The 14,597-nt window shown below is 40.0% G+C and overlaps 1 protein-coding gene across 1 annotated transcript in view; it reads right to left on the bottom strand.

Moving 5' to 3' along the window:
• The window catches only part of PLXNB2 (plexin B2), a gene marked incomplete at its 5' end in the record, with an annotated part of 32,989 nt that extends 19,227 nt beyond the window's left edge, over positions 1-13,762 (bottom strand). Inside the window, 11 exons of the mRNA XM_008948659.1 lie at positions 962-1,108; positions 1,221-1,287; positions 2,015-2,196; positions 3,187-3,416; positions 6,713-6,813; positions 7,872-8,011; positions 8,474-8,650; positions 9,127-9,354; positions 11,084-11,192; positions 12,756-12,923; positions 13,570-13,762. Of these exons, the coding sequence (XP_008946907.1) occupies positions 962-1,108; positions 1,221-1,287; positions 2,015-2,196; positions 3,187-3,416; positions 6,713-6,813; positions 7,872-8,011; positions 8,474-8,650; positions 9,127-9,354; positions 11,084-11,192; positions 12,756-12,923; positions 13,570-13,762 (1,742 nt within the window). The remainder of the gene's footprint in view (positions 1-961; positions 1,109-1,220; positions 1,288-2,014; positions 2,197-3,186; positions 3,417-6,712; positions 6,814-7,871; positions 8,012-8,473; positions 8,651-9,126; positions 9,355-11,083; positions 11,193-12,755; positions 12,924-13,569) is intronic.
• Positions 13,763-14,597: the final 835 nt, after the last annotated feature.

The raw sequence follows: 14,597 nt of genomic DNA, 5'->3' as shown, positions 1-14,597 counted from the left end.
TCCTGTGTTGGTCTTTTAAGGACAGTCTGTGCATCTTTGATATTCATTACACTGACCAGCAAGACTGTCAGAAAGAGTAAAATTAGCATTTACACTCCCTCAACATCTGAAGAGCAGGCTGCTTCAGTTTTTTAAAAAGACATTGAATCTATGTGCTGGAATCTGGTTGAAAAAGTGATGGAAGTTTGTGGCGATGAACAGAACTAAGTCAAAGCAGAATTCCTAAGGGAAGGGAACTGGGCCATGGCACTGGTGGTAGAGCTCAGATGGGGAACTCCTGAGGCAGGGATGTCCACTTCATCTCACTTGAAGCATTGAACACTGGTCTCCAGAACTGCCTGTAGAGGCAGCTTGCCCTCATCACTGTAGGGGATTATTTCCTTAGGTGAAAATACACCTCTTCCAATGCCACTTGGTCTGTCTGTGTTCAGAACAGTTTGACTCACACAGGAACAAATGCAGAAACAGGTTTATGAAGTGTTTCGGAGAATGGAGAGCTGTCTCACAGAATTGTAGAGGAGCTCATCCTGGTAGGCTAATTAAGTGATCTCTAAAATTGTGTTTGATATGCTGACAAGCAATAAGCACAAGGGAGAAAGACAACTTGAAGTTCAACCATAACATTACTGTAAGAATTCTTGCAAAAAACAATTGAAATCAGATGGGAAAACGGCAGGAGCCAAACACCCTGACCACTGTTTAGACAGACTTTGAAAATTATGAAAGGGATTTACTGAAATGGATTCTACTGTGGCAGGACTTGCATTTAACACTTAGAAGATACTTCATAATTCTATTTTCCTGCTTGGAGACTTGCTTTGGTCAAGCTATAAACAGTCCTGCCCAGGACCAGAATTTCTATTCAGATCACAGCAGTCCAGAAATGTACAAACCTAACACTACAGGGCTTAATTTTAAATGAAAAAATGATTTCATAATTTATTAATCATGCTCCACTTACCAGCTGCGTATACTCTACATCATCTCCCAGTAAGCCTGTGTCATTCAATGTATACTTTGCTTTCTTTAGTACAGCATCCACTGGGCCTTTTTCTACCTGGTGTTTGATAGCCTTGAATAATTTATAAAGAGGCTCCCCGGCATTGTCCTGTTTAGAGGAATGGAAATGAAATAAAGCAAACCCAAATGATATACTCAATGCAGCATGTTTAAGCTTTACTGATAAAAAAACCCCACAGGCAACAGACTTCGACTCTTACCTTGAGGTACTGATATAAACAAATAGACATCCAGTTAGACAACATTCTCTCAACAACTGTTTCAGATCTGGAAAAAAAACCAACCCCAAGTATGGTGAGTGTGCTTAATGAAAAAGTTGTAAAGAAAAACATTGCTTGCTTGAAATATAATATTTTCATATGCTTAACTGCATGCACTCTCCTAATGCAATGATTTCCCTATAGTCTTGAGAGCATGTGCTTGCTTTAGGATAAGTGCTTTGTATTGCTCACCATTCCTGGGTACTTTCAGCTCATTACTGAAAAGCACACATCCTTTATGCAAAACCTTAAATTGGGTCTATGCTGTAAGAGCTAAAAAATTAACCCAGTTGTGCAGTAACTGGCAAACAACCTACAGATCACCAAGCCACCACATACACAGAGCATGGTCTTTTGTAATTTGTATGGGATAACAGCAGGGTTAAAACACGAGAGCAAGCTCTCACTGCATACACAATGCAGGCTGATTATATGTGCTCATTACGAGGATCATGTGTGGTATAAATGCTAGATCATTTGGAATAAAATTAGATTAAAAAGTAAGTGAAATGTTCAGTATTGCATTTTGAAGCACAGTAGATGCTTTGGTGAGCTCGATGTAGATTCCACATCACAGTATTTGGATAAGGAAATCTGTTGCCAGCAGTCCTGCCTATGCCTTTCACAGCTACTCCTGGTGAACTTGTCTTGGGCGAGGCTATTTCTGACTTTCATGGATAGCTGGCATTTTAATACAGTCACATGGCAAACGAAAAGATGACAATCATTCAAACCTTCTTAGCATCAGCTTTGGGTTTTTGGCCACAACATACTGCTCCATCAGTTCTAAGAACAGTGTCCTCATGATGTCAGTATAGTATTCTAGTTTTCCATGTAAAGCGACTGTCAGCAAAGATGCAAAATACACTTTAGCTCGAGCAGAGAACTCCCTTTGGTTTTCCAGCGTGTGAATAAACTGAAACAGAAAACAAATGTAAAATCAAGTCAGACGGCAGGTTTCTGAAGAACCTCAACACTTGTCTCCACTAAGGAGACAAGCAATATTATTTTAATATAAATTTAAGCACAGAACAGAATAGTTTTCAGAAATCTGGAAAAAACTACTTGTAATAAAATGTTGCCTCTAATTTGGTTTTAGATACACACAATGTACCAGCCCAACCTAAGGAATGCTCATATACTTTAACCAAAGCCTTATCTAAAAAGGATGCTTTAATTAAATGAAAAAAAAGGTGTTCTGTGACAATTTTTTAAAAGAAAAAATCAGCTCCTCTCTCCTCCGAATTCCCAGTCCTTTCACGTCAAATTACAGAGACACTAATCTAAGTACTCCCAGGAATGCACTCTCATCTGCCACAAACTGTAATACTACCATTAACTAGCTCAGCACTGGAGCCTCATTTAAAAAAGGAGAAAAAGTTAGAAGCTTAAATCTATATTTAGGTGTCTGACAATCAGCCTCAGTTTTTGAGAGTGAGCAATTAGAAGTCTCTTCAGAGCTGCTGTGAGCACTTATCAATCTTGATGAATAGGCCACTTGAGGAGCCTCTGCCTCTCTGGGACACGGATCCAGCAGATGGCTGCCCGCAGATGACTCCTGTGATGAACCAGGATGGAATCTGATCACGTTTCATAAAAAGGCTAAAACAAACTTGTAACAGCAGCTTTTATGCCAGATTGGGTAATATCTGTTTTCCTACAGCCACTGCAATGTTGACTAACTCCATACTATGTGACCTGGCGTAGAAATACAATCTTGCCTCTCCACCCCACCAGGAAGCTCTGTCTGTGATGCCACGTATCTGCAGCAGTTACTGGGGAACCAGAACTGTAGGAAAATCACTGATTTTTAATAATTTTGGTTCAGTTGTGCTTGCAAACCTACTGTCTTGCACATATAGGTATGCCTAGCTAAGAGACAAGGCGAATCAGCTTCAGTACTCACATTGATGAGAAATGACTTGCTGTTGAGGAGGTTGGAGAACTGGTTCAGAGCCTGCTCCACAGTCTGCCGCCTGGCCTCGGGAATATCCAGCCTCCCTGTAATCATCACGTCCTTCTCGCCATCTTTGGAGGGCAAGAAGAAGACTCTGTCTGTGTAGGTTTTGTAGTCCAGTACTGGAATTCCAGCTTCATTGATATCGTTTGTCTGATCCTCCATCTCTATCATTAGATCTGGAATATGCAATACAGTTTAAAGGTTTGTTTAAAAAAAGCCTGCAGCTTTTCTGGGAAACATGATCTCTTTGGGGGCCTTATAATGGCAAAAAAAGCAACTCAACACCAAAACCCCTATTTTGTCTCACATCTTCTCTTGCTGTTTTTACCAATTATCCTGTTAACTAGAACCACAGCTAACCCTACGGTGACATGAGGATAACTGCCTTTAGCACAGGTGGTTTCCTTGTTGCTGCCTATCTGAAAAAGGACCTTAATGGACATCTGGGTGAGTTCATAAATATGAATGTAGGATTGTAGCACAAAGCCAAATAAAAGACACTGCAATATTGTTTTCTTATGGTGTGGGTTGTTTTGGTTGTTTTTGTTTTTGTTTTTTTATTTCTTTTTTTTTTAAAATCCATAGAATCACAGAATGGTAGGGATTTAAAGGGACCTCTGGAGATCATCTAGTCCAGCCTCCCTGCCAAAGCAGGATCACCTAGGGCAGGTTAAACAGGAGTGTGTTCAGGCAGGTTTGGAAAGTCTTCAGAGAAGGAGACTCCACGGCCTCTCTGGGCAGCCTGTTCCAGTGCTCTGTCACCCTTACAGTAAAGGATTTTTTCCTGTTGTTGAGGTGGAACTTTCTGTGTTCCAGTTTGTTATTGTTGCCCCTCATCCTGTTGCTGGGCACTGCTGAAAAGAGACCAGCCCCATCCTCTGGACACCTGCCCTTTAGATATTTTTGAAACATTGGTAAGATCGCCTCTCAGCCTTATCTTCTCCAGACTAAACAGACGCAGGTCCCTCAGCCTTTCCTTGTAAGAGAGATGTTCAATCTCCTAATTATCTTTGTAGCCCTCCACTGGACTATCTCCAGTAGTTCCCTGTCTCCCTTGAACTGGGGAGCCCAGAGGTGGACACAGTATTCCAGATGTGGCCTCAATATGGCAAAGCAGAGGGAGAGGAAAACCTCCCTGAACCTGCTGGTCATAATTTTCTTAATGAACCTCAGGATACCATTTGCCTTCTTGGCCACAAGGACACATTGCTATCTCATAGGTAACTTGTTGTCCACCAGGACTCCAAGGTCCTTCTTTGTGGAGCTGCTTTCCAGTAGGTGAACCCCTAACCTGTACTGGTGCATGGGGTTATTCCTCCCCAGGTGCAGGACTTTACACTTCTCCTTGTTGAACTTCATTAGGTTCCTCCACGCCCAACTCTCCAGCCTGTCCAAGTCTCACTGGATAGCAGCACAGCCTTCTGGTGTGTCAGCCACGCCTCTGAATTATGTACCATCAGCAAACTCACTGAGGGTACACTTGTTCCTTCACCCAGGTCATTGATGAACAGGACTCGACCCAGTACAGATCCCTGGGAGCCCCACTAGCAACAGGCCTCCAGCTGGACCCTGCCCCGCTGATCACAGCTCTACATAATGCACATTCTATTCCCTTTGAGTATGGGATGCAATAAAAGATCTTTTAAAAAACACACAGCAATCAAGGAAAGAAAGTTTTAAAGTGTAAAGCATGCTAATTTAATTAGAAGGAAGGGGATGGCAGGAAGGAAGAAGGTTAAACGGTTCACTGAAATTGATGGAAACATTTCTTTGGGATTGAAAAGCTCTGAAGTTCTTTAAAGGGACAACAATTAGGGAATCATCCTTTGGAGCAGCTATTCTAGCTGAAGGGTTTCCAATTACCCACTATTGCTGACTGACTACAATACGATGTTAATTAATATAGTGACCTATTGTCTCAGCAATTTTATTGCTTTTATTCATTAATTTACCTCTCTGTTTTATAGTATTCAGCAAAGCTGAGGAGGAAAGCATCTTGTTGTTTCCAGCTCTGTGGTATTTGTACTTCCTGCCTTATGTCCCTTTCCTTGGCTATCTTTGGTTCCATGTATTTTAGACTGTCTGCGCTGTGTGCTGTTGACATTACAGTTTCACAGTATGGATCCACAATGTGTTTGGACTTCATTGTTTCATTTTACTGTCAAGCAAGGTGGATGCAGTTTAGGAACTGGGTTACTCCTTGGATGTGCATCTACCTCCACAGTGTCTATGCTTGGAGGGGCAGAGAGGAAACCTTCAACCCAGCACGCACCAGGAGTTTGTAGCCGACTACTGGGCATGTCAGCAAGAAAAGGGCACCTTCTCCTTTCAGAAAGGGGTATGAAGTTCCATGGGAGAGGTGGCAAGAAGGAGGGCTGTTAAACTTTATCAGTCCTCTCAAGAATTCCAAATGCAGTTTGAAATTAAGGCCATTTGGGAATAGGCCTTGACTCAAACATTTGCTTCTGGTTTGTGCCCAGAACCTAGAAGGAGTTGCTTTTCCAAAGCAAGATGGTACAAGGAAAGAACATCCTGTCTCAGAAATGCCAGAAAAACAAGACTTGGAGACACTTCCAGCATAGGTGAAATCTTTGAGATACCCTGAGCTTCTTAAATTAATTTAAAACTCTAACCTGAAATTGCTGTTTAATTCAATCTTGCTTTTTAGCCACCATCAATATGAAATAATCTATTTCTCTTTAGAAATAAAATGTGTGTTTGTTTTTTTTTTTTTTTTCAGTAGAGATTATTTCAACATGACCCAACAGCAAGTATAATTCAGATAATGAGGTGACATTTCATGGTAATCCTTTAGGCCAATATTTGCAATGTTTGCACTCAGATGCCTAATTTAAGCATTGCAATGAATAGTTCAACATGTAGAAATGCTGAGCCTTCACACCTCCTGCTGCCTTCCCTGGGATGATGCCTCTGCATTTACACAGAACAATTAACTAGCTCCTCAAATCAAGCTTAAGGTTTTCCCACGATAAACAGGGCAAAATGCTAGTTTTTTTCCTGTGAGCTTGCCAAATTATCCCTTTGTATGCTGATTACTGCAAATAACTTTTGCACCTTTGAAAACAGTTTTTAATATGCGTACTTGGCACATACAGTTGTGCTAAATACTAAGTTGTAACACACTCTTACCTGTGTATCAATGGCCACTCACATTAATGGCTATTAAGTAACCCCAATCTCAACTAGTTTCTTCTTCCCAGGTGCTAACTGTGCTTCCTTTAGACTAAAATGATCCATTTCTTTTGATAACCTCAGCTTCCTGTTTTATTTTATTTATAGCTTTCATATGTAATAGCAAAATATCTGCTGTATGCCCATGTGAGCAATCAAGACTATTAAGATCCACTAAAGATTTGTCCCCAGAAGACAGTTTTAGCAAGCTAGCACTGTTTCTCCAGCCTGTCTTCTGATTGCTCAAGAGGACCCAGAGGGGTGCAGATATCTGTCATACCTGTGAATTCCTTCTTGCACCGGTCTCTGACACTCTCCTCCAGGCCTTCAAGTTGTGATTTAATTTTTTCATACTCTCGTTCTGCTTGTTGGCTCTTGCGTCTTTAGGGAATAGAGGTAAGATTTAAAAAAATTACAAACTGCATAAAGTAAAGAATTTGCAACAGTTCTGCATGGGAAGCCATAGGACTGAAGGACATGTTCCTGGTTTTGATTTCTTTTTAAACGCTGGCAGCAGAAAGCAAATGGAGGAGAACAGCCAGAGTGGACCAAGTCTTCCTTTCGTGTAAATGAACCTGGCAGCATCATGGGCCTGCTGCTTCAAAGCCTACTTGGGTCAGAGATTTAAAATCCAAGAAGCAGTAGCTACAAATAATTTCAATCACATATTAAGCACAGAAGCTCAATTTTTATGTACTAAACAAGCTTGGTTGCAACATGTCCTGCATTGGCTCTGAGCCACCCAGGAGTGTCTGAGACTGAACTGAGAAGGTTGCAGGAGGTCCACGAGAACATCTGTGCTGCACAGCACATACTTTGGCATTACTTTGGTTATATTGATATGTATTGTAAGAGAGAAATCCATTCCCTCCTGAGGGTATGAAGCCTTCATTACTAACCTTAAAATTGGGTTAAGTAGGTCTTAAGTGAAATACAGACATTGTTCTGGCCCTTTGTAAAGAAAGAATTTCACCATTAATAATGAAATTTGTGTGTGGATAACACTTATCTCAGCTGGAAATGCCAAAATGACCCTCTAGCCAAATCCATCCAGCTCAGATCTACGCTGCTGACTGAGGCAGCGTAAATGCTGATGGGTATGTATACAGAATAAGTTATCTCCTTCAGAAGAGGCACTTTAGCTGCCATTTCAAGACTGTATGTGTGCAACTCAGTCTGCAATTGTGTGCTTGGCAAGCCTTGGGACCAATTGTTGTGCTTATGTATAAAAGACGGACTGGGCTGACTGACATCAAGGAATTTGGTGCGCGTGAGAGGAATAAATTTGTGCTCATACATATTTCCAGCTGTAAATGCTTTTCTTAACTCTGAAGCTCATAAAAAAAGATGAAGACAGTATCTTCAGACTGATTTGAAAATAACCAGGAAGTACCTTGAACGCTTTAGGACAGCAAAACCACCAAATTAAAGGAACTTACCTGTAACAAATGATAGAAATGACGATGATTGCTATCATAGGAATAAGTACCAGTGGCAAAATAAGATTCAGTGGGATGTCACTCACACGTGTATCATACTCCACCCTCCCCAGGATCCATTCCCGGAGTCCAAATTTCACCTGATTAGATAAGCACAGACATTTATCTTAAAAAAATGCACATGGGCAGTTGTTCACTTCTCAGTTGCACTCTAAATTCTTAGTAATTCTCACTAAGTGAATTTCTAGCTCAAACTTCCAAACAAAGGAAACATTTCTGAATATTTTATTCTGAATTTAGGTCACTAGCACTTTATTCCATTAAGTAATTTTAATTTACTTAGCAGAGGAAGAAAAATCCCCAGCTTGTCTAGCTACAATTTTACATTCCTATGTAATGAAGGTAGAAGGCATTTGGCAGCTTGGGATTGCTCTCTCTCTGTGATGTCTTCTAGACAGCAGAGAGAAGCTGGAGGAAGAAAGAACTGCAAGGAGTGTCTTCACAGTAGTAGACAACTTTGGAGAACAAATTACTTCAGTTAAGAAGCACTGTGTCAGTGTCACTTACACACGATATTAAATTCTATTGAAACGATAACCTACAATGAATTCAGGAAGGTTATTGATGGTATCTCTCTTCTGCCGTTTCTTTGGCTGAGGCTGTACTTCTGGTGGCTCACAATATAAGTCTGTTTCGGTTAGTGTTTTTATGTTGCAAGGCTCATCACCCACAAAAGCCTGGGCCTCGTCTATCGTCATGGCTTTGTTCAGGTTACTGCCCTAGACAGAAAATACAAGGCTAAGTCATCATCTCAAAGTCATAGGAGACAAGAAATCTTGAGTTGCAGCTTTCCATTTGGATCATTTTTAGCAGCAGATGGGATTTGCAGTGCAGCGTACAGAAAAGCAGAGTGGTTGGGAATTATGCAGTTCCTCTCCTTTGCTTTCCTTCCTGGTGTGAGAAGAGACGTCCCCTCCAGTCCTTGGGATCTCTATGGCAGAGAGCATTTCCAGCCTCAGCAGGAGGGGGTATCTCCAGGACACCCAACGTATGGCTAGAAAGATAGCAACTATACCTGGGGGGTGGGGTGGTAAGGGGAGCTGACAATGTTCATCATCTAGCAGCAGTAAGGGACTCTACACCAAGCATTTTGTGTATGGTATCAAACAGCTCTTAAAGGTACAAGAAAAGAAGGAAAAACTCCAGACATGCTTCAGGAACAAAATAAGCAACCACTATCTCTTGACAAGTTTACCTTTGCATTAATAAGTTTGTTGACTTGTTTTTTGATACCATCTGTGAAGTTTTCAAAGGTTGGGTCTGCAACATAGACAAAGGAGTGGCTCTCATTTTTTACAACTAGATGATAATGATCCATTAGAATAATAGTGGTAATATTATAGTTTTCTGGGTCTTCCAGTATTGGTGGGGAAGAAAAAACCACTGTGGTTTCATTGAGTCTTGTGACAAGCTTTCCATCAAACTGTAAGAAACAACACAAGAAGAACATGCACACTTTAGATTTTGACTTGGTTCTGTACATAACTGTTGATAACTTCAGACTGTAGAAATAAAATGACTTGATTTATATCCTCTCCATACAGCAGAAATAACATAGTATGAGGTATTTTCCGAAAGTAAAATGAAGGAAATTTGTTGATGGGACTAAACTGTTGATTCATTATATTCTAGCAGCTGCCTTCAGAAAAAGCTTAGGCTGCAGATCAGTTTTCATTGCGTGGCTCTGGACCACACTGTACTCATATAATTAAACTGCTCTATGATGAAGAGGTTAACATGGCAGTGTTAATACAGAACATCTTCTGTACCATTAAGCATCTCAGGTAGATTCCTTTATACTGACACTGTAAAATAGCTCACTAAAATTCAACACAATTACTAAGTGAAATTTTGGAATAAAATTTACCAACTGTCAATCAACTACTCAGGGTAACTACTCAGCTAGCCTGTCCTCCACCCCCAATTATAAAAATGTTTTTATCCTAGAAACTCCTTCAGTCCTTCAGTAACATCAACCACAGCCAAAAACATTAATAGGAACCCTCAACATTTCTTCTATCACCGTCTCAGTTTCTCACTTTGAAAAATTCAATTCAACAGCTTGTCCCCCACATTTCTGATAGTACCATATAAATGGAAGCAAAACAAAAGCTTAGGAAAGTTTCTAGTTTTAATCAAGGAAGTGTGCTGTATGTAATGCTGACTTAAGATAACATGCTGAGAAGATGCTGAGCATACATAAGGAGGGTGGTAAGAAATGTTGATAAACACTGTCAAGACTGCTAAGTAGACTGTCCTGGGACTGTCCTGGAAGTCAAGGTTATCAAGCTAATTACATCTTGCAGTTTATGGCCTAAGAAATGCAGGCAGTTTTCCTCTTAAAATTCTTTAAGGATAGGGTTCTGATGGACCCAAATCCAGCTGGCTTTGGCATGCTCTAAAGTTGAATCATGCATATAATACAAAACATGCACATTACCAACCCTGTATGGATCACAAGACAGTCTTAAATTGAAGAGCCAGCCTCAGAAAACATCCTATAATGCTCTTACTGGAAGATCACTTTTAAGTTCTCAATCACTGCATTAAATTGTGAGCTTCATAGAAGAGAGGGAAATCAAGACTCTTGGTAATGTCAGTTCTTCTTAACATGAGATGCAAGAAAGGTTTGGGACTTTTTTTAAATTTTTTTTCCTCAACTTTTTGTGAACATGCTATAGATGGAATATACATGAAGCGAGAAAGAAAAGACTCGGTTCACTGAGGTGTGAGAAAATAAAAGGCACTGACTGTGCAAAGCTGAGTACTCAGCATTGTCTGGATTTGGGTCCTGTTTCAGGCAAATCTCTAAAGCTTGCAGGGGGAGAAGAAGGAGAAAGATAAATTAAAAATAAACACTTTCAAATTCGGAAATACATCCACTTTACCACTCTGAGCTTAATTTTTCTATCCTTATTCATATTGAATGAGAACAATTTTAAAGCAGAAGGCTGCAGGGTGCAAGTGAATGTACGTCAAGGTGGCAGGAGTAGGGTCTTCTACCCTGGAAACCCTGAACAGATCCAAAAATCTGTTCGAGCCTTATTCCACTCCAAGCCCCATTTTCTGAACAGATTATATGTTATGTTATTATATGTTACAGATCTTATGTATCCCGTGTGATGCCTTTAGGGGCAAAGGAAGAAAATTACCCTTTTGAGATTCATTTTCCCTGCTTCTGGACGCTCTGCATATACCACCAAGGAGAAACTCTGGATGAGCGCAAAACCGGTTCCAGTCACTGTAATATTCCTCCCTCCACTGAAAGGCAGAGTTAAAAAAGAAGTCAAGTCATTGGCAAACTACCACAGCTATAGATTGCTTTATCCTGCACTGCTACTACTTCCACTGAAAACAGCTACATAATGCCTATGACAATCAGATCTCCTACACAAGGGACTTCTGTTAAACCTGGTGATGGCCACAGTATTTAAAAGCAGCAATGTCAACTTCAAACTAATTTTAAAACAGCAGAATAAAAAAAAGTACAAACTGCTTTGCCAGAATTTGTGGCTTTTCGTTGATGCCTCTCTTGATGTGCTTTATGTCTCCCATGTTTTTGTTAAAATCACTCCACCTACCACACACACAGAGACAAAGATGAGAATATTTGCCACAGGTCTTTAGGGACGTGGCTTCTCTATTTCCTTTCATTTCCAACACATTGTTTAAAAAAATAACGCGTTCACATAAGAAGAAGAATGCATGCAAGTTGTCACCAGGAATTAAAGTCACTGAAGTAACATAGATTTACAGGGATAGCAATCCTCAAGGCAATCCAGTAAAGTAAGTTTCAGAGGAAAAACCAAAGTCTTTTAAATCTCCTGGGGTATATCACTATTAATCTACCAAAAAACCCCACCCAAACCACAAATTAAAAGCAAATCCATATTTCAGGCTTCTTAATATTCAAGGAGGCAGATACTAATTTCTCCAAGAGAAGTCACAGCTAATTTTATTTTTAATGTCCAATTTGTAAGGTCATGATGTTACACTTCTTACTGAAATAAAATGGAAACATCATGATCTCTCTCTGTCAACTGCACCCCACTAAGCGGAAAGACCAGAATATTAGGGAACAGCAGAGGCCAACATGAATCAAGGTTACAAGTTTTTCCCTGTATCTGTCACAGAATGATTATCAAAATCAGAGGTATGCTACAAGGACTTTTATGCAGATGATCTGCCATTTCACTACATAAGAGTGGCAAGTGTTTCTTTGGCTTCACATTTAGTACCAGGTGAGCTTTTTTCCAGAATGAACAGCTACCAGATGGGGTGAGTACCACCACAGAAGAGAGCATGCCGTTTAAAAGCCTTGCTGAATCCTGATCTGGATTTCCTAAAGTGATACTTTTTTCCTCACGGGACAAAGAGATAACAAGCCATAACCATCCTCTGTTTCCAGCTTACTTATTAAAAGCTGAACAGAAGAACTGTTAGAAACCTTTTCATTAGAAACCTTTTATACAGGTTATCCTTATAGGATATGGATTTGTAAGTAACACAAAGATCATGTTCTCTGACATCATGCTGAAATGTTTCAAATCCCTTTCTCTGAGACATTTTCATTGAAAAGAAGCTCATTACCTTATCTGGTTTCAGGATTCGCCTTTGAAGCAGGGATTAAAGTTTGGAGGTAAACAGAATACTTTCAAACGTCTGTGTGCATGGCTAGAGTACAGGAGTTTTTACTGCAAACTGTTCTACGTATTTCTACATACATGACTTTATTTCAAACAGTTCTATATGTAATAGACTTATTATAAATTACGCATATTTTTAACCCAATTTTAAATGAAGCTATGACAAATATTTTATTACCTGCTGAAGCTATTTACTGGCAGGAACTTTGTGACAGTAGGATTCTCCCTATACGAGAACAGCTCTGGTACAGTTTTTGTTGTGCCCCCATAGTTCATCGTGACTTTAACATCTTCAACCTTGCTATTAGGTCCTGTAATGCAAACGATCTCATCTCCAAATTCAGTGCTAGATTGGAGAAGAAAAAGAAGAGGAAACATCTTCAGTTACTAACATTACAGTGATTTGTATTCTTTACTGTAGTATCCCAGAAACGACAAGAAAAAGGGCTCTGTTTTTGCTAGGCACTGAGCAATTAGAAGAGGAGACAACACTTTCTTCAGATCACTTAGGGCCTCTAAAAAAGATGCAGGATATGAAAACGAATAACATACAGACACAAGAACAATGTGATGACAGCACACTTCATGTCATTCCTTTTTTTTTTTTTGTGAGAAGGGCAGCAATTAATAAAAGGAAAGAGAACAGAGAGGAACAAACCAAGGGGCACTAGACGGTTAAGATTTTATGTGGAACCACTGAGGAGATGTTGAGTGAAAACATGGATGGATTTGGAGCAGTCAGTCATGCAGAGAAAGCCCAAACTGGAAAATTCTTTGGATATCTGAGTTCTCCCACTCTGGTGTTTTTACAGCTGCTTCTTCCAGCTGGAGCCTCTGAGAGAGTTTCTGTCTGAACGTTACGTGACGAGCTCCATTGCACAGGATGAGACACAAAGAGATGGACAATGGGTTTGTGTCATTTCTAAAGGCCAGAAAAGGTTGACGCTTTACTAGGATACAGTTCTGTATTGTTATTTACTCAGTGTACGTACACATTGCAAGGCTGGCTACCAACTGAAACTTGAACATCCTTCTTGGAACCAGTGGCCAGGTTTATACCAGTGATGGTAAGTGTGGTCCCACCCGCTTGTGGGCCACTTTTAGGTCTTAATCCAGAAGGATGAGGGTCCTGCAAAGAGAAGATGGTCAAACCAATTAAGAAAATAAAATTTACACCAGTATTAACTAGTATAATAGTTCATAGAGTTTCAATATTACTAAAAGAAAAATAATAGAATTAAAATAAAGACAGACAATTCTCCTAAAAGAAAAAAAAAATTATTAGTCATGCTGTAAAAAGAAGTAACAGATGATGTGAGTATACTTATATATTTTCTGTCCTTTATTTTACAAGGTTTTACAAGAATTTTAATTCCCTCTTTATAAAACATAGAGTTAACTGCCATTAAGTCTGTGAGGGCTTCCTGTGGATTTCCTATTTTCATACTTTTAAGATTTCTTTCTTCCTTGTGCCTGAGTCTGGCTTCACCTTTCCTTACCCTTTCCAATATTCTACATCAGCTACAGGACAGACAGAGCAAGGTTGCCAAAATCAGTACTGAACAGAAAGAATACGAAGATTCCCTTTATGTACAAGGCTCTCAATTGTGGTAAGATTGTTATAATTTTCTTGAGCAATGAGCTTGCAAGGAAAGAAAATTTGAAAATGCTAAACTTCTCTTTATGCACCTAGAACCTTGGAGCAGATCCCTTAAAACCAAAAGAAACCAGCAGACATCTTCAAATTGTTTGGAAATCCGTTGGAAATTTATATTTCTCAAATAAGTCCCCTCCTTTTGTTCTCAATTCAGTCTTTGTTTCCGTGACCGTATTCCGGGAGCTATGACAATTACTGTAAATTAACAGTGAGGGCTTTTCACGAAGGGTGTAATTTAATTATTAATTACTCCATCACTAAGCAGTCCCTGCTCCCAGTTGAGAAAAGCATCCCCATTCAGGAGAACGCCCAGGCTGCCGAATCGCGGGAGCCCGAGGCCGCGCGGCCCGCGGGAGACGGGCC

The sequence above is a fragment of the Merops nubicus genome, unplaced genomic scaffold, assembly GCF_000691845.1.
Source record: "Merops nubicus isolate BGI_N331 unplaced genomic scaffold, ASM69184v1 scaffold17551, whole genome shotgun sequence".
Taxonomy (NCBI): Eukaryota; Metazoa; Chordata; class Aves; order Coraciiformes; family Meropidae; genus Merops; species Merops nubicus.
This window is presented reverse-complemented; position numbering and strand designations above follow the sequence as displayed.